The sequence below is a fragment of the Neoarius graeffei genome, chromosome 11, assembly GCF_027579695.1.
Source record: "Neoarius graeffei isolate fNeoGra1 chromosome 11, fNeoGra1.pri, whole genome shotgun sequence".
In the NCBI taxonomy this organism is placed as follows: Eukaryota; Metazoa; Chordata; class Actinopteri; order Siluriformes; family Ariidae; genus Neoarius; species Neoarius graeffei.
In genome coordinates, this window is record NC_083579.1 from 46,083,966 (window position 1) to 46,107,802 (window position 23,837).

General features: G+C 41.2%; 1 protein-coding gene across 1 annotated transcript in view; it reads right to left on the reverse strand.

Moving 5' to 3' along the window:
• LOC132894337 (disintegrin and metalloproteinase domain-containing protein 12-like) overlaps positions 1-23,837 on the reverse strand; it is a 234,502-nt gene that overhangs the window by 17,413 nt on the left and 193,252 nt on the right. The window contains exons 12-17 of the mRNA XM_060934018.1: positions 22,670-22,847; positions 18,983-19,072; positions 16,707-16,902; positions 13,973-14,081; positions 12,369-12,567; positions 12,159-12,236 (exon numbers count right to left, since the gene is read on the reverse strand). Of these exons, the coding sequence (XP_060790001.1) occupies positions 12,159-12,236; positions 12,369-12,567; positions 13,973-14,081; positions 16,707-16,902; positions 18,983-19,072; positions 22,670-22,847 (850 nt within the window). The remainder of the gene's footprint in view (positions 1-12,158; positions 12,237-12,368; positions 12,568-13,972; positions 14,082-16,706; positions 16,903-18,982; positions 19,073-22,669; positions 22,848-23,837) is intronic.

A 23,837-nucleotide genomic window follows, 5' to 3' on the forward strand; every position in this document is an offset into this window, starting at 1 on the left:
GACATACAAACTCGAAAACTATACTCAAAACTATTAGTTAGTTATGGCCAGGTTCTTCCCCAAACTGATAATCACATCATTAGTTTTTCTCTGGCTAATCAGACATAAGGTATGCCACCACTCTTGCCAGAGCAGCTGGGGGCTAGGCGCCTTGCTCAAGGACACTTAAGCCAGTCCTGCTAGTTCAGGGAATCAAGCCAGCAACCTTTTGGTCCCAAGGCTATTTCTCTAACCATTTGGTCCCAAGGCCATTTTTCTAACCATTTGGCCATGGCTTCCCCCATGGGACTATACTCTATACTCAAACTAAAAGCTATACTCAAAATTATTATTATTATCATTATCCATCCATCCATTATCTGTAGCCGCTTATCCTGTTCTACAGGGTCGCAGGCAAGCTGGAGCCTATCCCAGCTGACTATGGGCGAGAGGCGGGGTACACCCTGAACAAGTCACCAGGTTATCGCAGGACTGACACAGAGACAAACAACCATTCACACTCACACCTACGGTCAATTTAGAGCCACCAATTAGCCTAATCTGTATGTCTTTAGACTGTGGGGGAAACTGGAGCACATCCACACAGACACGGGGAGAACATGCAAATTCCACACAGAAAGGCCCTCGTCGGCCGCTGGGCTCGAACCCAGGACCTTCTTGCTGTGAGGCGACAATGCTAACCACTACACCACCATGCCGCTCTTCTTCTTCTTATTATTATTATTATTATAGCAGCAGTTTAGCAGGCAAAGGTGTCCTGAACATTGATTCCTGCATCCTTGTCTGACAATTAATAATATATTGGAAAATGGTGAGTGAAATAAGATCTTGCTATTTTGCTTTTCAGAGCTTTAAGTGACACCTGACCATTATTTCTTATAAGCAAGATTATTGAAAAATTTTCTCTTATTGAACGCCATTCTAACCGTACTAGCATTTGCATGGTTCCCCTGTGATGTCAGCATTACATAAGCGCTTACTTCAAAAATACAGCAACAACGACGAAAAAATAGCATCCGATTTGTTAAACATATCGCAAGTATTTCAATATAAACATATTTAATTTCTTGGGGGGGTGTCAATATTTCCTTTGATATCATACAGACAGAGCACAAATAGATAAATCCTCTATAGGCTGTTATACTTCACTAACATTTCATTAATCAATTTGCTGCCATTTTCAAATTGACTTTTAAGTCAAATGTTCACTGGAAAGACCAAACAGTGACGTGATCACATTTTATTTGTAAAGCATATAGACAGTGGTATTTTTTCAAGCTGTCCATGATGAACCACACTAATGACTGATGAAGTCTGAACATCTGCATTGACTAAAAGTGCAAATCAGCATATTCCGATGCATTTGATGTGTGTTTTCAGAACTTCATGCGTTTCCTTGGTCATGGTGAGAGGCTTAAGAGCAGCCAGTGATGTTTAAAACATACAAAGGACAGGTCATTCTTCATCTCAGTCTTCAGTAAGAATCCTGGGGGTTTCAGGAGGTAATGTGTCTCAGCTGTGTGTGTGTGTGTGTGTGTGTGTGTGTGTGTGTGTGTGTGTGTGTGTGTGTGTGTGTGTGTGTGTGTGTGTGAGAGAACTGTCAGGACCATTATGTCCTGATTATACAGGAAAACCAGAAAAAAAACAGGATTATCTTACTTTGTCAGGACCAGCAAGCAAGTCCTTATAAATTAAAGTGTTTTCATAAAAGTGATGAGCTTCTTTTTTCAAAACTGATTACATAAAAAACCAGGGGGAGCTACTTTCCAAAAGCAATTCGGGCTCTGAATAGGATCTCCGATCAGTCATAAGTTCCTTTATCTTCATTTTATGGGCACACACTCACACATCCATCTGCATCTATGAGACCATGAACTGTTCCATCACATCACTCATTTCAACAACACACACATCACACACCACAGACTAGGACATTTAGAAAGCGTAGACCTCTGGCAAGGACAACAGTCGCCTTATGATATACACCGCAACCACCAATTTGTTTCACATTAAGATATATATTTTGAAATCACTGTCCCTGAGTGCTCCAGGACGACTGCTTTGTGTATTATACAACCCCGATTCCAAAAAAGTTGGGACAAAGTACAAATTGTAAATAAAAACAGAATGCAATGATGTGGAAGTTTCAAAATTCCATATTTTATTCAGAACAGAACATAGATGACATATCAAATGTTTAAACTGGGTCAACAAATTGGGTCACATTATCCCAGTTCCTGTCAACGACAGATTAATGACCGTCCGCATTCAACTCCTAGATGGGAAGTATTTAACACTTATCAGTGTCTATGTCCCCACAACGCAAAGATCTGCAATTGAGAAGGAGTGCTTCTATGAGAAGCTTGGGGAATGTATAGTTGATATGGGTGATAATATCATTGTCTTGGGAGATTTTAATGCCCGGATTGGAAAAGATTGGGAATCCTGGCCATCTGTCATCGGAAAATATGGAGTTGGCAAAATGAATGCCAATGGCTTGATGCTGTTGGAGTTCTGCACCCATTTCAAACTATCAGTTATATGGGTACAATGTTTCAACTCAGAAACCATCTTAAGAATACCTGGCAGCACATGCGATCCAAACACTGGCATCAGATAGACCACATACTGGCCGATAAAGAAGCTAGGTGCCTCATAAATGTAGTCAAGGTTGATCCCAAAGCTGACTGTTTCACAGATCACAAGCTCCTTAAATGTAAATGCTCAATAATGGTAAAAAAGAAGAAAAGAGGGTCAAGACCACCGCCTAGACTGGATACTGCAATTAATGCAGAGAAGAAAGAAAAACTGGAAAGGTTCTTGAATGAAAATATTCCTGAATGTGAGGTAGCGTGGGATGCTCTGAAAGAAGTTCTTCAAAGTGCAACGAGCCATATTTTTGGTAAAAAGAAATCAAGAAGCGCGAACTGGTTCGACAATCAAGCTGAAGTGATTCAGGCTCTCATCAAAGACAAGAGACGGGATGGTGATAGAGCTGCACTACGAAATGATCAGGAGTCTCAAAAACAGTTGGTTTCAGCGTAAAGCAGACGAAGTGGACAAATATGCCAAAGAGAACAACCTCAAAGATTTCTACTGCACCATTAAAGCCATCTATGGTCCAAAGCCGAAAACTCCAAATCCAGTTAAATCGAAAAGTGGAGTACTGCTCTCCTCACCTCACAACATCAAGGCCAGATGGATTGAGCATTTTGACGAGCTTTTAAACCAAACCACCAAAGTTGATCCGAACATACTGGATGAGCTGGAACAGCGCTCAGTCACTGTAGAACTTGATGACCCAATCAACATGGATGAAGTGACGAAGGCTGTCAAAAACACGAAACTCAAGAAGACCTCTGGTCCAGATGGAATAATTCCAGAGATCCTAGTGAATGGTGGATACACCCTGATAAACTTCCTTTGCACCATCTTCAACCTCTTTTGGTCATCAGAAAGCCTACCTGCGGACCTGATCGATGCAATTGCTTGCATTATATTCAAAAAAGGCGACCGTAGTTATTGTGGTAACTACCGTGGTATATCTCTGCTGAGTGTGGTTGGCAAAGTATTCTCCGATATCTTGCTGCAGTGTCTCAAATGTATCGCAGAATGTGTCTATCCTGAATCTCAGTCAGGCTACAGAGAGGGAAGAAGTACAATCGACAGTATCTTCGTTTTGCGACAAATCATGGAAAAATGCAGAGAGCAGCGTCAAAATTTACATATTGCCTTCATTGATTTCACTAAGGCTTTTGACTGCGTTAACTGAGACCTCCTCTTTGTGATCCTACACAAGCTCGGTTGCCCTCCCAAATTTGTCCGAGTCATCAAGAAACTCTACTCAGGAGTACATGCCAGACTGTGCATTGATGGGGAACTGTCTGAACCAATAGAATACAACAATGGTGTTAAGCAAGGTTGTAAACTTGCACCTACTCTGTTCGGTATCTACACAGCTATTATGCTGCTCTTGGCTTTTAAAGACATTGGTTCACAGTACAGCATCAAAATTTGCTTTAGATACGATGGCGACCTCTTTGACTTGCGACGACTGAAATCCAAGACCAAGACTCTCACCAGCTATATAAGAGAAGCCCAATATGCAGACGACATTGCAGTGTTCTCCACTGATGGAATAGGTCTACAGTGTTTGTTGTCTGCCTACAGTAGTCTATCAAAGAAGATGGGCCTTTGTATCAACATCAAGAAAACCGAAACAATGAGTATTGGTGATCAAGTTGATTTCCATATTGATGGACAGAAATTGCGGAGAGTAGACCGCTTTAAATATCTGGGTAGCTACGTCACTAAAGACTGCAGGTTAGATGCGGAAATCACTGCACGGATTCAAACCGCATCAAGCGCAATGAGACGGCTCAGGGAAAGGGTTTTCGATTGTAAAGCCCTAACAACGGAAACAAAACTCAAGGTGTATAACCAGTGCATCATCCCCCAGATGACATATGGGAGCGAATCCTGGACTCTCTATCGTAAACACGCAAATCTCCTTAGAACCGTACAACAACGCCATCTTCAATCAATACTCAATATTAAATGGAATGACTTTGTCACAAACGACGAGGTATTGCATCGTGCAAGAGCCACGGACATTGAAACCACTCTTATCCGAAACAGACTCCGCTGGATAGGCCATGTTGCACGTATGCCAGAAGATCGCCCAGTGAAGCAGCTTCTGTATGGAGTCCTGGATGAAGGTTCAAGGAAAGTCAGTCGACCTCTATTACGGTATAAAGATACAATCAAGTACATTCTAAAACGTGGATGTGTGCTCCAGTCCTGGTGCAATGCTGAGTATGACAGATAAGTATGGAGGGATCTAGTTGGAAGTGTCAGCTGTAAGATTGACTTTGACAGACAGGCTCTAAATGAGGAAAAGAGGCGAAAACGCCACGACAGGGAAAGAAAGAGGACTGAACCTTAGAGACAATCAATACTTATTTTATTTATTGTGTGATGCCCGTGTTGGGCGTGTGGCATTGATTTGATTCAGAATAGAACATAGATGACATATCAAATGTTTAAACTGAGAAAATGTACCATTCAAAGAGAAAAATTAGGTGATTTTAAATTTTATGACAACACCACATCTCAAAAAAGTTGGGACAAGGCCATGTTTACCACTGTGAGACATCCCCTTTTCTCTTTACAACAGTCTGTAAACATCTGGGGACTGAGGAGACAAGTTGCTCAAGTTTAGGGATAGGAATGTTAACCCATTCTTGTCTAATGTAGGATTCTAGTTGCTCAACTGTCTTAGGTCTTTTTTGTCATATCTTCCGTTTTATGATGCGCCAAATGTTTTCTATGGGTGAAAGATCTGGACTGCAGGCTGGCCAGTTCAGTACCTGGACCCTTCTTCTATGCAGCCATGATGCTGTAATTGATGCAGTATGTGGTTTGGCATTGTCATGTTGGAAAATGCAAGGTCTTCCCTGAAAGAGACGTTGTCTGGATGGGAGCATATGTTGCTCTAGAACCTGGATATACCTTTCAGCATTGATGGTGTCTTTCCAGATGTGTAAGCTGCCCATGCCACACGCACTAATGCAACCCCATACCATCAGAGATGCAGGCTTCTGAACTGAGCGCTGATAACAACTTGGGTCGTCCTCCTCTTTAGTCCGAATGACACGGCATCCCTGATTTCCATAAAGAACTTCAAATTTTGATTCGCCTTACCACGGAACAGTTTTCCACTTTGCCACAGTCCATTTTAAATGAGCCTTGGCCCAGAGAAGACGTCTGTGCTTCTGGATCATGTTTAGATACAGCTTCTTCTTTGAACTATAGAGTTTTAGCTGGCAACGGCGGATGGCACGGTGAATTGTGTTCACAGATAATGTTCTCTGGAAATATTTCTGAGCCCATTTTGTGATTTCCAATACAGAAGCATGCCTGTATGTGATGCAGTGCCGCCTAAGGGCCCGAAGATCATGGGCACCCAGTATGGTTTTCCGGCCTTGACCCTTACGCACAGAGATTCTTCCAGATTCTCTGAATCTTTTGATGATATTATGCACTGTAGATGATGATATGTTCAAACTCTTTGCAATTTTACACTGTCGAACTCCTTTCTGATATTGCTCCACTATTTGTTGGCGCAGAATTAGGGGGATTGGTGATCCTCTTCCCATCTTTACTTCTGAGAGCCACTGCCACTCCAAGATGCTCTTTTTATACCCAGTCATGTTAATGACCTATTGCCAATTGACCTAATGAGTTGCAATTTGGTCCCCCAGCTGTTCCTTTGTTGTACCTTTAACTTTTCCAGCCTCTTACTGCCCCTGTCCCAACTTTTTTGAGATGTGTTGCTGTCATGAAATTTCAAATGAGCCAATATTTGGCATGAAATTTCAAAATGTCTCACTTTCGACATTTGATATGTTGTCTATGTTCTATTGTGAATACAATATCAGTTTTTGAGATTTGTAAATTATTGCATTCCGTTTTTATTTACAATTTGTATTTTGTCCCAACTTTTTTGGAATTGGGGTTGTATTTGTGCAACGAGCCTACATGTGTATCCCAGAGGATTACTGTTACCCGTGAATGTGAATTGTGATACGGAGTCATTGTATTTCTACATTGGCTATGTTTTGTCAGAATTTAACTTTACTGGCATCTACTGGATTTTAAGATGTTTGACATTGTTGAGCGCACACTTCCACAAAGGCCAAATGCTGTATCTTGCAACGTTAGTGAAACAAAATTCGTGGATCCACCCCATGATTCAGATCTGTGCCAGAATGTAATGGGTTCTTCCTTGGCCCATGTTATACCCTTCCACCAAGATTCATGGAAATAGGATCGGTAGGTTTTGCGGAATCCTGTTTAAAGACAAACAGAAAAAAAACTGCACAGAAAACATAACCTCCTTACAGGAGTATTTCAGACATTCATTAACATTCGATGTTAATAACATTCATGTTCTTTATTGTCCTGCACTGTTGTGTACATTATGTGTTTTGTGTCTTTTGTTATTTGCTATATTTTTATAGCTTGGGAACTTGCAATTAAGAATTTCACAGCACAATGGGTATGTGTATGTCAGTGCCGAGAAAGGAATTATAGGGAGTTAAAGTGCACCACACTCTCACACACACACACACACACACACACACACACACACACACACACACACACACACACACACACTTTTCTATATCTGAGGAAAAGCACTACTCATTAGCTAGGACCAGTGACCTTGATTGTGGATTCAGGGATAAAGAAACACAAATACAAAGACACTCTAACATCATTATATCTTGGTATCTGCTGATCCATACCAACATCATGATCAGAGAGTCCAAGAACAGTTTTCAGTTTGTTTCAACTGCTACACTCCATCCCATCACACATGACTAATCATAACCGACACTAATTCACTTTGTCAACAATAACCCTTTAGTTCAAACAACACACAGAAACAAAAAAAGTTGCTATAAGATTGTAGCAAGTGTCTCATCTGTCTTAGCTTAGAGAGAGAAAACACAGAATCTTTCCATCTTTGACACTGAGCATACGCCTGCTTTTGAAAGTGGAATAAGAAGTAATAAATGAAACCGTATGTAAATAAAACCCCCAGGGGAAACTTGGGATGTGGATGACAGTGCAGGGGCAGATCTTGGCCAGGATGTATAGTATTCCCATTTCAGTGCTTTGCTGGAAAACGTTGGTGTACATCTGAGCCAAATGATGATGAATGGTGCTTTAAGTAGAACATAAATAAAGCTATTAAATATGAGTGGTTTAACTGCACTGGGGGAATGAAGACTGATTTAAAGTTAACACGGCAGCTGCTGGAAGCTAGTGGAGCATGTGGTTCTAACAGGGAAGCAACAATGTTTAGGTGCAGCTCTGATCTGTTTTTGATTGTACGTTGCAGAACATTTTACTGCAATGAGATTGAAAGTGAGAAAGTGCCATGTTTTAAAGAAGAAGAAGAAGAAGAAGAAGAAGAAGAAGAAGAACAACAACAACTTTATTCATCACACATACACTTGTGAAATTCCTCTCTGCATTTAACCCATCTGAAGCAGTGAACACACACATATACCCAGAGCAGTGGGCAGCCATGCTAACAGTGCCCAGGGAGCAGCTGGGAGTTAGGTGCCTCACTCAAGGGCACCTCAGCCTAAGACCACCCCATGTTAACCACATGTCGTTGAACTGTGGGGGAAACCGGAGCACCTGGAGGAAACCCACACAGACTCAGGGAGAACATGCAAACTCCACACAGAAAGGCCCCCATCAGCTGCTTGGCTCAAACCCAGAACCTTCTTGCTGTGAGGCGACAGTGTTAACCACTACACCACCGTGCCACCCAAAAGGAAATCATAGTAGATTTTTTGTCAACTTGTTCCTACCTGGCAAACTGATTTCATGAGTGGTGCTTCTCTGGTCCATAGCTAGATGTGTGTAGTAGTTAAAAAGACTTCAGCAATATTTTATTTTATTGAAATAGCAGCCCAGAGTTTTTGGATCATCCACATTTATTACTGAAGTACACTGGAGTTACCCTATTTGATCACCTGCCAATTCCCACCCACTAGCCAGCTTTCTTCTATTATACCACAGCTACCAATTGGGGAAAGTGAATGCTAACACATGCTTCCTCTCAGACATGTAAAGCTACATCATCCAGCACTATCTGCCTCCTTCCACATACTGTACATGAGCTTACAGATGCCCATGATTGGCTCGTATTGTTGTGACTGACAGAGGAAAGAGAGAGAGAGAGACAGAAATCTCTCCCACCCAGAGAGCAGGGTCAATTTTGCTCTCTTGAACTTTTGGCCAGAGAAGGCACACAACTGCAGCATAATCTACTCTCACACTCATGATCTCCGAATATGGGGAATGATTTTCTTTTGTGCCACTCAAGAGCCCACACATTTTAACTATGTTATGTGGAGCATCTGCCATATAAGTCCCTGCATGAATTGTTACTATAGAAACAAGACTGTAATTGCGCAACAATATAAATAATATAAAGAACAAGCACTTTAATATAAACCTTGCAGCACTATTATCAAACCTGTTGTCAGCAAATTAATCTTCTAACTAATCAGAATTGAACATTCAAAAGCTTGGTGATATATTTTATGAAAGGTTTATGTTTTGAAACATAAACGTAAGTCCATCCATCCATTATTGATATTGCTTATCCATCAAGATCGTGGGGGAATCTGGAGCCAATCCCAGCTGACTTCAGGCGAGAGGCAGGGTACAGCATGGGCAGGTTGCCAGTCTGTCCCAGGGCTAACACAGAGATGACAAACATTCACACTCACATTCACACCTACGGTATGTGCAATTTAGAGTAGTCCGTTGACCTAATCTGCATTTCTTTGGACTGAGGGAGGAAACTGGAGCACTCAGAGGAAACCCACGCAGGCACAACGAGAACATGCAAAGCCTATACAGAAAGACCTCAGTCAGCTGCGAGGTTCAAACCCAGAACCTTCTTGCTGTGAGACAACAGAGCTACACCACCGTATGGGCGGCACGGTGGTGTAGTGGTTAGCATGGTCGCCTCACAGCAAGAAGGTTCCGGGTTTGAACCCAGCGGCTGGTGAGGGCCTTTCTGTGTGGAGTTTGCACGTGTCTGCGTGGGTTTCCTCCAGGTGCTCCGGTTTCCCCTACAATCCAAAAGACATGCAGTTAGGTTGACGTGGGGCGGCCTTGGGCTGAGGTGCCCTTGAGCAAGGTACCGAACCCCTGACTGCTCCCCGGGCGCTCTGGGCTGCCCACTGCTCTGGGTGTGTGTGCATGTGTTCACTGCTTCAGATGGGTTAAATCCAGAGGATGAATTTCACTGTGCTTGAAGTGTGCATGTGACGAATAAAGGTTTCTTCTTCTTCTTAACCACTGCACCATATTCTTATTTCAAAATGATGATATTTAAAGTGTATGTAATGCCCCTAAACCACACTTTTTTCCTTGTACAAAGCAACAATCAGTATGTTGATTGACCATGTTTTCGAACCATAGCTGATCCAAAAAGCCATAAATTAGTGGAAAATCAATAAAATCAGCTGATTTTCATGGAATCTGCCGAGACTGAACCAGAAGATCCCAAAGGGGTGTGTGATGTCACATGTGTAACAATCCAGGTATCAATTTCGTTTCTGTGCGCAGCAGTGGTTAGACTAATCTCGATATGGAATCACGTTTTGGAGAGAATTCTGATAGTGATTGGGATTTTTTATATGTTGGATGAAGGGGCAGATGATTATCAAGGATATTCCAGAGTAAATGGTTATCTTTTCGAGCCCCCCAAGACGCGAAACTGCCAGTTCACTCAGTTCACCACAGTCCCACTTACCGCTGATAGTGCACCACCAGCCAGAGAGAATTGGAAACACAGATTTGTTTGTGGATTTTTATTCTAAGCTGGCCACTGCAAAATACAGGGAAATATTTACATGTACCTCAATAAATGCAGAAATATAATCTTTAAAATGTACACTTATTCAGTGTAATTACTGAAAGAAAATATGAAGTAGGCGATAATAGGGTGAAATCGATGAACTGTCCAAATGTCAGATCAAATGTCATTTATTAAATAAATGGGTTTCTTTTTTGCTCCAATAATTCCCATGTGGTCATTCTGGTGGTGATGAACACCTGATGAATCAGATTTATTAATAGTAGATGACACAAAATCTGCCTGAACCCTCACCCACTGTCACTTTAGATTAGTGTAATTTCTCAGAAATTTGTGAACTGAATGTCATGTTGTATATTAATTTGAACATCCAAACACAACACAGCATTTTCTCATCACTATTTTTGTAAGGTTCCAACATCTCATTCTCATCTCATCTCATTATCTCTAGCCACTTTATCCTGTTCTACAGGGTCGCAGGCAAGCTGGAGCCTATCCCAGCTGACTACGGGCGAAAGGCAGGGTACACCCTGGACAAGTCGCCAGGTCATCACAGGGCTGACACATAGACACAGACAACCATTCACACTCACATTCACACCTACGGTCAATTTAGAGCCACCAGTTAACCTAAACTGCATGTCTTTGGACTGTGGGGGAAACCGGAGCACCCGGAGGAAACCCACGCAGGCACGGGGAGAACATGCAAACTCCGCACAGAAAGGCCCTCGCCAGCCACGGGGCTCGAACCCGGACCTTCTTGCTGTGAGGCGACAGCGCTAACCACTACACCACCGTGCCGCCAAGGTTCCAACAACAATATCCAATTTCAGTGAGTAAATAAGCACGGACTCAGATGAACCGAAATGACCCAGATAACCAGGGTTCCATGCATGACGTCATGCGAGATCAGCCCTGGGGCAAGGCTGCCTTTTTCCAGGATCTGGAAGCTGCAATTTATTTATAGTTTTGTGCTTGATAATAAAATAACAAATAATTAATATTATTTTCCCCCCTGCTTTATTAATTTATTTTGGTAATTACTAATGATATATATTCATTTTAAAGTATTACAATAAGGCATTACATACTTTAATATGAATTTTACAGAGCTTCCTTCATTGCCACTAATAAACTGGTCAAGTGAATGTTAAAATATGCTTGTTTTAGATTTATGTGAAAGTCTTTATCACTTTCTCAGTTATTTTTCTTCCAGTCGTTAGTGTTTTTGTGTTTATGCATCATCCATTTCATAATTATGGTTTGTACTGTTGAATATTTCAAAATTCAAAATGTTGAATTGTTCAGTATTTTTTTTGTTTGTTTGTTTTTAGGTCTTGTGATAATGGTTGTCTTTATCCATCTATCTTGACTGCTCACAGCAAACTGCTTAAGAGTTAAAACAGTTTTATCTTTTACTATTAAGGCTTAGACCCCATAATGAGACAAATATATGAATTAACTGGACCATATCTATGGGGATACAAACCTTTCTGATAAGTAAACCATGTTGTAAAAGGTTTGCAACAGAAAACCATAATAAGGCAACATATTTTATGTTGTAAATTGTAAAAGAAAGGTACACTTTTCTCTTGCTTTTTTTTTAAAAACTGAATAACCAAGGAGTTTGTAAACTTCTGCACTCAATCATATACCAAAGGCAAAGACCATTTCGTGTTTCAGAATTATAAGCAGGTTATATAAGGAACATTCTGGATTGTCAATATATGCTAGTGTTACTTACCCCTCTGCCATGGCACTTCCCTGAACACTCGTGCACTCCAAACACACTGACATTCTGACACTGTCTGTTCAAACACATCTGTAATGGAGAGGAAAAATCCACAGAGAAACAGACACTGAGTACATGTTCGTTTCAAACATCGACTCTGCTGATTAAATGTTGACTCTGCTTGTGACTGAAACATTTCTGGAAAGCTCTACAGAGCCGTACCATGCCCTCAGCACACTTGGTGCCAGTCAGCACCAGTCCTGGGTCAGGCATGTCATCCCCGAGGTATACATGTGTCCCCCGACAGAGGATACGTCCCCCTTCATGCAGGGGGATGTTGGTCTCTATGGAAACAGCATTGGTTCCAATTACAGGTCGACTGGCACCACCCTGGCACTGGATTTTACCACATTTAGCATCTCTGTAGAACACACAGAGATCAATATATGAGAAAACCAGAGAACAAACAATGCTTTGTCTTTCATTTTGTTGCTCTCTCTCTCTCAAATGTTCTCTGGGAGAGAAAGATGTCTTTTATAAATGACTTAAAATCTCACAAGTCAAGACATTAAATATATTATATAATTTACAAGATGATCTCCAATGTCTGTTGCCATATTTTGGCAGGATGGTTATATGTGCTGTGAGAAAGATAACATTAATAAATTACTAGACATCCACTGAAAATTCTTTCCTTCTTTAAAAGCACAAGACTCCAGCAGTCACTTGAATTGAACAGACAGCATAGAGGATAAAAATTCTCTTCCTGGTTCAAGAATATTTTAGGTGAAGACTTAGTCCCAGTGATTTCTGAAGCCTTTTCAAGTGACGTGTATCACAGAACATACACAATATGGCCAAAAGTTTGTAGACACCTGACCATCATAACCATATGTGCTTGCTGAAAGTCCCCAGTCCAGATTTCACTGTTATAATAACTTCCGCCCTTCTGGGAAGGCTTTCTAGACTAGATTTTAGAGCTTGGTTGTGTGGATTTGTGCTCATTCAGTCACAAAAGAATTCGTGAAGTTAGATGAGGAGGCCTGGGGTGCATTCAGCATTCCAATTCATCCCAAAGGTGTTCAGTGGGGTTGAGGTCAGCGCTCTGTGCAGGTCACTTGAGTTCTACCACTCCAACCTTGGCAAACTATGTCTTTGTGGAGCTCACATTGTGCACAGGGACACTGTTTTGCTGGAACGTTTGGGCTTCTTAGTTCCAGTGAAGGGAATGTAATGTTACAGCACACAAAGACATTCTACACAATTGTGTGCTTTCAACTTTGTCACAACAGGTTGGGTGAAGACCCACATACTGTATGGGTCCACACACTTTTGAGAATATAGTGTACATGCTTCAGTTTGAATTAATGTTATAATCCACACTAACTCCATGAGGCATGCTACACATCTGTCACAATACAATCCCATTTGTGCTTTTGTGTGTTGTTGTTGCTGTTGTTGTTGTTTTTTAAATTTACATTTGACCGCTCATTCATGTAATAACACACTTATACTTTCTATATGTGCCATGGCCTGGGAAAGCCCTTCACATGTGAACGTTTGACATTTTCTTCTATATGAAGTTCTGAAAACTGCAGGATCTCCTGAAATGTAGTACAGGACCAGTCAAAAGTTTGGGCACACCTACAGTACTTTTTCAATGGTTTTTCTGTATTTTGACTATTTTCTCCATTGACTAATTTCTACATTGTAGAACAATACTAAAGACATCAAAACTATGAAATAGCATCTGGAACATATATGGAATTATGTGGTAAACAAAAAAAAAATATGGCTGTATGGTGTGTTTTGTGAACAAGGGATACCGTGCTTCACATTTGGCGAAGGAGCCTTTGGAATCTTTGCCACAGTTGCCATAAGGATCTCCAGCTGAGTTTACTCTTTCAAAGCAGATACCAGGGGCAGGTTTGGCCCCTAGAGAGAGAGAGAGAGAATATACAGTCAACTCTGGTCCTTAATTCAGAGTGGCCCAAAAACACATCTTGTTTTGGTCCATTTTTGAATTCAAAACAGACAGTAGGCAATGATATTTAAACATGTCTCAAACTGTGGCCTGTGTCACATTAGTAGCCATGTGGAATAAACAACACTGCATGATTTGGATCTTAGATGAGCAACATTACATCAATTTGTCTCATAATGACTGCATTTTACAGTAAAAACTCATCTGGAGGATGACAACACTTCCATTGCATGAATGATATAAGCATCCAAATGTGTGTGTGTGTTTAAATTTTTATTATTTGTATGTATGTCTAGAACATACAATGGCACCTTAACTTTAAAGGAGATACGCAGAACCTTTATTTTTAAATACATTTCTGAGTGGATAGTATCGCCATCCTTGACTCTTGTATGCTGCATAAATGGGAATTAAAAAATATATTTTTGAGAGTTAAAATTAACCGCAAAGTTAGCATTTGAGCTGCCCCGCTGAGCCAGCCAGCCCTGAGCGTGTGACATCACAGCAGGAACCGGTTTTAAGGCCGAGGCCTTTGACAGCTATAGACCAAAGTCATATAAATAAAAAATTATGGTGAAAGTAAGAAATACTGTTACCGACTTGCTCAACTAAGACTGATTTGACTTCATTGATTGTGGGTTGACTCTCATTAAAACAGGAGAGGTGTTATAACTTATGCAACATACATGTACATGCATGCATTTTCACTGATAAAACGTAAAAGGCTAATTAAATAATCAGATGAACTGAGACAATCACATTCTGAAGCAAATTAAATAATCTTATACCGGTAACTTAAACACAATACAAGTTACATGTATTAATCTAAATGCAGGTAAACAACGAGTGTTGTTGTTTTTGTTGTTTTGTATCCAAATGAGAGTCGCAGCTTACCTGTCTGTCTTCTCGCTTCTTGAAGGCCAACCTTGCGGCTGATTGTTTTGAAACAATCTGACTTTCAGTTGTTTGTTCAGTTCTCCGTTCATTCGCTTCTTCCACGTAAGGGCGAGATATTGCTGCTGAGGCAAGCATATCCAGCAGAGAAATCAGACGGCTGGTCCACTCATTCTCCATTTTCTCCATACTGAGTACTCCGCCATTACTGCTCAGCTCAGGCAATTACTAAAACCTGGGACGGGACGTCACCAGTTTTAGCAACAACCGCAGGGAGGTCACTACCCGAGCGATAATGTCCCATCCCATTCTGTCCCGGGTTTTAGCAACAACCCTCGGCTCACACTCCAGGAGAACTGGTGCAACTGAACTTACTTTCCTTTTCTTGTAGTTTTCTTTTCCTTTAATTGTTGACACTGCACCCTCTTTTAATACGGGCTTATAGCCAACGCTCCTCAACAGATCAGAGGTCTTGTACGAGTCTTCAGTAAAATGTGCAGAGCAGATGAGAAACCACTTCGTAGGCACCCAATGTGCCCATGAATTTCTCACAAAACGTGTCCAGATCTTTGCAGTTTGAACATTCTTGGGCCATGAATGCAACGTAAATCCACCTTCTGTCGTGTTGCTGCACCGGCCAGCAACACATCTACATGGCATGGCGATAACTTAGCTCAAAATGGAGGATCGAAGTTGCAGTCAACTCTGTGTTTTAGTATAGTGAAAATGGCGATGAGATCGATAGCCTTCCTACGGTGACGTCACAGATGTCAAGGTCATTCACTCAGACCGCTACCTATATGAATCATTTTAATTGTAAAAATTACTATATTAGATTTATTGTTCACGCTTAAAACTATTCCTGTGCCATTCTTGAGGTCTCAAGGCATTTATAAACAAAAAGTGAGGCCATGGTTCTGGGTATCTCCTTTAAGAAAGCATAAATATATTTTAACAAAAAGAACATGGAAATGATTTTATTTACTTTTTAATCTTGCTTACAATGTCTTCCTGCAAAAATCACAAACCATATTACATTAGTAAGGAGAAATGTGAATGGAAATTGGTAAGGAACTGTGGTGGAAGTCAGTCTGTCTGCCTAAAGATGGCTAAAATCCATCCATCCATCCATCCATCCATCCATCCATCCATCCTCTAAACCATTTATCCATCAGGGTTACGGGTGAGATTGAGCCAATACCAGCTGACTTCAGGTGACAGGCGGGGTACAGCCTGGGCAGGTCACCAGTCTACTGCAGTGCTATGGCTACAATCTTGCAATCTTGTATGCTTTTCTCACACCATGAATAAATGTCATGCTTTTATCAAGTTGTTGGATAGTTACATGCCACAACAAAATGGTCATAAGACCAATCAATTCAGTTTGTAATCAGATCCTGGCTGTGAAAATATCTGCTATGAAATGAAAGACATCAAGATTTTACATCAAGGGTTGCCGATGCCACCAAGATCTCCCAGGTCTTGCTGATGGAGTTTCAGGGATTAAAAGGGTCATTTGGACCCAACTGAGGGGGTGCTTCTAATATTAGCAATATTACTAAGGACTGCACTTATGCACACCTGTAGTACAAACTGAGGTTTAACAGGGCCTACAGCAAATTTCAGCAATAATGTATAGGTCTTTTAACATGCTCAGATGCAAGCTCTGCTCAGAGACTAACCTGGACCCCAGAGTGTGATGCACTGCTGTTCATGGGTTTGGCAGATGCCATTGTAACAGTAGCCATCAACTGTGTGGCATGCATGCCCATCGTGTAGGTAGACATTCGCTGGGCAGTGAGGACTTGAACCAGTGCAGAACTCAGGCAGGTCACAAGAGTTACTCGACTCTCTGCATGGTGTTCCAGCAGGCTTCAACTTCAAACAGAGAGAGAGAGAGAGAGAGAGAGAGAGAGAGAGTTGAGAGGTATCTGTCTCAAAAGCTGTCCAATGACCAATCAATACCAGCCCAAAAAGAAACTAATGCCGCTTTTCCACTACCAACGCGGCTGAGTTGGGCTGAGCCGTGCCGTGCTGAGTTGGGCTGAGTCGAGCTGAGTGGGGCTGTTGGAGTTGCATTTCGACTACAACCGCGCTGAACCATGCTGGCTGGAAGTGGGTGGACACATTGGGTGGAGTTAGCGAAAGTGGGTGGACGTCACGTGATGTCGTTAGGCGGCGCAAACAGTGACATCAGTGACCTTTTAAGTGGTAGTCTCACGACCCGGATAGTAAACAATAAACATGGAGGACATGGAGTCGTTAGTGTTGCTGGTCTTGGTGCTGTGGCTTGTTGTCACCGACAACGCCAACAGATACTGGCAAGAGCGTATAGATGAGGCGAGGCGCATAAGGCTTCAGAAATTCTCGTAATTCGCAATTATTATTCTTCCGGGTTTACGGTGTTTACAGATCCCAGCGTGCTTGCAGGGCATGTGTGGGCATGTGAGGACACTCCTCCTCACCAATCAGTGCACAGGGGAGTGTCTCCTCACACCCCTAGCCCCACTTGGCTCGGTTTGGCTCGCTTCAGCCCCACTCCAAAACCATGCAAGTTTTGGGTGTTGAGTAGGGCTGAAGCGAGCTGAGTCGTGCTGCTCTGAGGTAGTCAAAACGTGAGCCGTGTCGGGCTGAAGTAAGCTGAAGTGAGCTGAAGTGAGCTGAAAAAGGATAGTGGAAAAGGGCCATAAATACCAAAACATAATCCATCCATTATCCATTACCACTTATCCTGTGCAGGGTCGCAGGCAAGCTGGAGCCTATCCCAGCTGACTATGGGCAAGAGGCAGGGTACACCCTGGACAAGTTACCAGATCATCACAGGGCTGATGGATAGAGACAAACAGCCATTCACACCTACGGTCAATTTAGAGCCACCAATTAGCCTAACCTGCATGTCTTTGGACTGTGGGGGAAACCAGAGCACCCAGAGGAAACCCACGCAGACATGGGGAGAACATGCAAACTCCACACAGAAAGGCCCCTGTTGGTCACTGGGTTCAAACCAAGAATCTTCTTGCTTTGAGGCGACAGTGCTAACCACTACACCACCGTGCTGCCCTTAAAACATAGTATCTTCCCCAAATCCTATACATTACTTTTTCAAGTCCACCATAATGACTATTGCCAATAATATCATACAATACATTTATCATACAATAACATACATATAAGAGGAGATCATCTGAAGGCTGCTAGTGCATGCTGAGATGTTTATAGGTTTTGTTGGGCTTTTCCATGATAATATATGCTTGTAATGGTCATGCAATCAGTTTAGGGTTTACGAGACTTTCAAGAACTTTATTTGACCGTGGATTTCAATATATTTTAAGAAACAGATATAATCAACTGGAAACAAAAGAAATCAATCTGCAGCAGGAGTACACCCCCTCCACACACAAGCACAAAAAAAAAACCAACCAACCAAAAAAAAAAACCCAAAACACATGGACAAAGAGGAAGTGTCACCCATTGCTGAAATAACAATAGTGGCACCAATGGGACAACCCAAAGAGTTGCACAGTGTTTCCTAACTACAAGTGTAATGGCAAAAACAAAGAAACCAGAGACTTTACAGCAGTGTTGGATTTGATTTCCAATATATTTTTGCATGAATGATTAAGTCAACACAATGTATGCCAAATTATGTCAGCCAAGCTATGATCCCAAAGATATGTGTGTGGCCTTGCCAGCCAAAAAGCATGGCTGATTGTAAGCCGGCTCAGTATTTCTGTCCTCGTTCAGTCAGTGAACTATGCTGACTGATTTATGTGTCTGAAACCCTTGGAGGAAATTCGGCGTGTGCTTTTGGAGTATAAATGACAATTCATGTTGCGCTCACTAATGGGGCAAAGAGAATGCGTTTTCCACGCTTTCCACTTTTTTCTCTGAGAATGAGTGTGTGGAGGAGGAGTAGGGAGTGAGTCAAGACCGAGCCAGACACAGATCAAATGAATACCTTGCAGTCCTCACAGCACTGTCCATGGGCACATACAGCATCTTCTTTGAGAGTACAGGTAGTTGCATTGCAGCATGGGTTTACACACTCCTGAAATGCACACACACACACACACACACACACACAAGTAAATAACTATTAGACATGTTAACAGCCTCTTTGTTACAAAATGGCAAACAAATTAGCTGTGCTGCTGAAATATAAATGTGACTCTGGGGGTGCAAAACCATATATACATTGTGCCTCGCATAAGTATTCACCCCCTGAAACTTTTCCCTACTTTTAATGTTACAACTTGCAAATGAAATGGACTTCATTGGATTATATGTTATGACTTTACACAAAATGGCCAAAATAATTAAAGGTAGACTGCCTTTCAGATTTTTCAAGTGTAGATCATAAAAAGAATTTTCCCCGACACCCAATTATTTTTGTTTAGTGGACCAAAAGCTCCTGAATTTGAATCACACACTTCCAATTTTATTAGTTTTTTTTTTTAACAATAGAACAATTAATGAAATTAGGACCACATGGCGCTAAATTCTCTGTTTTTTTTCCTGCTTCACCATGACCCAATTCAAGATACTACGTCATGCATCACGTGGTGGGCTTTCCCTATTTGCGCAAGACATTGTGGGATACAAATTTGAAACAGGAGAGAAAAATGGAGGACGTGAGTGTGCGAATGAAACTGGAAAGACCGACTACAGTAACAGAAAGCGAGAAGAAAAGACGTTATGTTGCGAAGGAAAGGAAGCGCAGGACCAAACTAATAAATATCGGCGGTTAGCGAGCACCTTGATGTGATCAGCTGTTCGTTTAGCAACAGAATGATGTAACTGTCAGTGCACAGTCAAAGGTAAACCTGCGCATGCGTACATGGACTTCCTCTGTCTGCTTGACTGCGTGAAGTGAGCGATTTCATGCACATTATTTGTTAGGGAATCCCCTCAAATTAAATAACTTCTCAGCCACAGAATGGCCTGATGTTTTGTGAGATATTACAGACATAAACATATATCACAATGACCAAATTTCAGAGGGAACTAAATTTCACCAATTTTATGAAATTGAAAGGCTGTCTAGCTTTAAGCAGCTGAAAAGTCAATATAGTTTGCAAAATTATTTACAGATAAAAACCTTGAAAAATACCTCCCCACCCCACCCCCAAGCTTGTCTTGCTGTCGTGCACCCAATTCCCATCAGCAGTCACATAATTAGTTGAATGGAGTTGACTTATGTGGAGTTAAAATGTCACATGATCTCAATCTAATCACATCTGTTCCTGGAAGAGCCTAGAGTTTTTGAGAGAACATACTTATACACCCAGCATCATGAAGTGTCCAAGGAGCTATCAAAACAAGTCCAGGACAAAGTTCTGGAAAAGTATTAACCAGGGTTTGGTTGTGGAAAAAAATATCCTGAACTTTGACCATCCCATTGAAGACAGAAGGCATTAGTCAGACAAGCAATAGGGATAGGGTGTGAATACTTATGCAAAGCACTGTGTACATGGTCTTGTACATACATATTTTCTTATATACACCACAGGAACATTAAGATAGAAAAAAGAGCTTTAAAAAACAAACTTCCTGTGGGTGTATGTTAACACACATGGTTTAGATTAACACATGCAGTACTGTATGAAGACCCTCAACTACATTGTACGTATGTGTACCGTGTGTGTGTGTGAGAGAGAGAGAGAGAGAGAGAGAGCGAGAGAGAGAGAGAGAGAGAGAGAGAGAGAGGGTGGGTGGTAGTTATTGTTTAAATACCCATCAGAGGGAAAAATGCTGAAACAAATGAAATGTGTAACCAGGATGTGTATGCATATGTTTTGCTAGAAAAGATCCGGTTTTCATCAGCACTTGACAATTGAAGGAAAGGCGAGACGTCTTTCAACCATAAGAAGAGAGAGAGGGGTCAGAAAGAAAGAGTCCAAGAAACAACACTGAGAGCTGCAGAAGTGGTTTAACACAAAAACATGGACTGGACATGTACCAGGTGTATGTTCCCTAGAAGAACTCATTTAGAACATTGAGTTCATTTCACATGGGCTGCAATTATGCCAAAGGTTTGTTTCTTTCTGTCTCTCTTTTGCTTTCTCTACTTCACTCTTTTTTTCTTTAACCAGGCCCCGATATATTGGCTCTGTGTTGACAGAATGGGTGAGGTTTGAGCTCTTTTGGCTGAGATATAGAGCTCTTTACAGTCCTGGCTGCTGCCCCGCAGTCTGACATCAGCCTGTTGTGCTGTGGTCCTTCATCTGGCCATCCAATAAAGGCCTTTTATTGGGTATTCTGCATCCTTCCAGATGTGTGAATATGTTGGTAAATGCATCGTCATGCAATTTTGGTGTGTGATATAAAAAACACATGATGAGTATGATGAAATTTGGCCTTGCCCTAAATCAAACCATCGATCTGCCCAAACCCAACAATCTTCTCAATGTCAACCTGATGAACTATCAAGCTCATCCAGGCTTTTGGTGAAAGCCAAATGGTGAAGTAATTGCATACATTGTTTACATTGTCATTCTGAGTAATAACAATTTATGTACACAATTGGTTTAATCCTCTTGATACAGTTACTGTCATACATAATGACTAGTCTGATAATTTTTTTTTTTTTTTTGCATGGCAATACAGCTGTGGAACAGAATGCTTTCATTTATTCAGTTATTCACTGAAAGTAGAATTAAACACAACAAGGCTGTGCTCATCTCATCTCATTATCTCTAGCTGCTTTATCCTGTTCTACAGGGTCGCAGGCAAGCTGGAGCCTATCCCAGCTGACTACGGGCGAAAGGCGGGGTACACCCTGGACAAGTCGCCAGGTCATCACAGGGCCAAGGCTGTGCTGTTATAGGAAAATAATGTATGCCTGGTTGCTGTGATGTGAAGTGGACTTATCATCACAAGGATGATTGTTTTCATAACAATGTCCCGATTTGTTTTATTCCTCTTATACCATAGATATTTTCACAGAAAATAACATTTGTTTAATTCTACTAATGTTATTAATATTCTATTAGAAATTAATAGAATTTAGAAATTAAAATTATATTAATTTAATGCTGTGGAACAGCCTATAAACAAGCATGTTCTGAATTTTCACTACATATTAAAAATAAGCATGTTCCTGTTTCTGTTAACTTTCATTCCTGTTCTAGTCTCTCTTTTTTTCTTTCTCTATATGTTAATAAGACTGCACGAAGCAAGCGATTTCATGCACATTACTTGCTTGGGAATCCCCTCAAATTAAATAACTTCCCAGCCACAGAATGGGCTGATATTTTGTGAGATATTACAGAAATAAACATATAACACAATGACCAAATTTCAGAGAGAACTAAATTTCACCGATTTTATGAAATAGAAAGTCCGTCTAGCTTTAAATAACAAAACTCTGAAAAAAGTATTAGCCTAGATTATTGTGAAACATCCACCATCCACTTATTACTATGGAAACAATAACGTGTGCATTAATATAAACCTGTGATTTGAAATACACCCCTCCTGACCAATCAAAATGGAGAATTCAGTACTGCAGCATAAAATTTTAATATCTTATCTCTTTGTACTGAATACTTTAGGGCAATTTCATCTGAATGAGTGTTATCGAGTGACTCACTAAGCAATCATTATAAGAGCTAGATGAATAATCGATAAGTTGCATAAATCATACCTCTGGTTCTCCGCAGTCACACTCCTCTCCCTCCTCCACGTAGCCGTTGCCACATTTCTGTCCCCCATGCAGCACTTTAACCTCTGGCATATTGTAGAGACACATACCAACTCCTTTGTCCAGACTGGCTGCAAGATCCTTCTTGCTACATGTGCTGAACACAGTGGGGAATGGGTACCTGAGAAGGACAGAGATGGAAATGACAGATATTAATTTTTGTCCTTCTAGGTAAGCGCATAAGGTGTGAATAAGCAGTGTACAGTGAGGTAAGAGTCAAGTACAGGGAGCAGGTCTCCTCTGGGCTTACAGTATAAGGTGACCTCTTTTCCTTGCACAATGGAATCTGGCTGGTTAGAGGCTGAGAGCTTTTTGCCCAGAATCCAAACCTGAGTCTAAATCTGTTTGGATGTGCTGTGCTCTGCAGAACAATGATTCAAGGGAACGGTATTTTTGGATGAATTCACATGTGCCAGTAATTCAGCCTTAAGGTGTTATCATCTGTTTCTAAGACATGATCCATGGCCAAATTTCAAAATTTAACACAGCCTTGTCTTTGGGATATTAAAAAAAAATCCTAGCAAAACCTGTATCAGTATAATTACATTCTTACTCTCTGACATACATGAAGCAAATTCCAAAGAAAAGGTCAATTCAGCCAGCATAAGTCTAAATAGTAAAAGGTCATGGTGGAAATGCTCATGAAATTTGTTATGATTCGCCACTAGGAGCATGATTCTACACAAAACCGGTTTCTGAATCCAGCTTGACCATAGCACTATCTTAACAACCAAAGCAGGCAGCCTGAGCATCATTTAATCTCTCTCAGTCAAGAGCTGTCACTCTGACAAGCTGGAATTAAACCTCAGTGAACTGGAAGCAAAACAAGATGAACTCAATTCATTTAAGTTTACTTCTCTTTTTGAGGCTGCTCTGTATAAAACGGGTCTGGTTCACCTTGGTGAGACATGCTAAGACACTGAGACTCGGAATGACCAAGCCAAACACCAGCATGCTCACAAACATTATTCTGCAAACACATGGCCTTGTGTTAGAAGATATTTGCTTGAATGTAATGGAGGGAAAATTAAAATTTCAATGTTCATAAAGGTAATGGGGCTTAGCACAAACCCACTGGGTATTTACAACATGCTGTTTATTTTAAAATCTT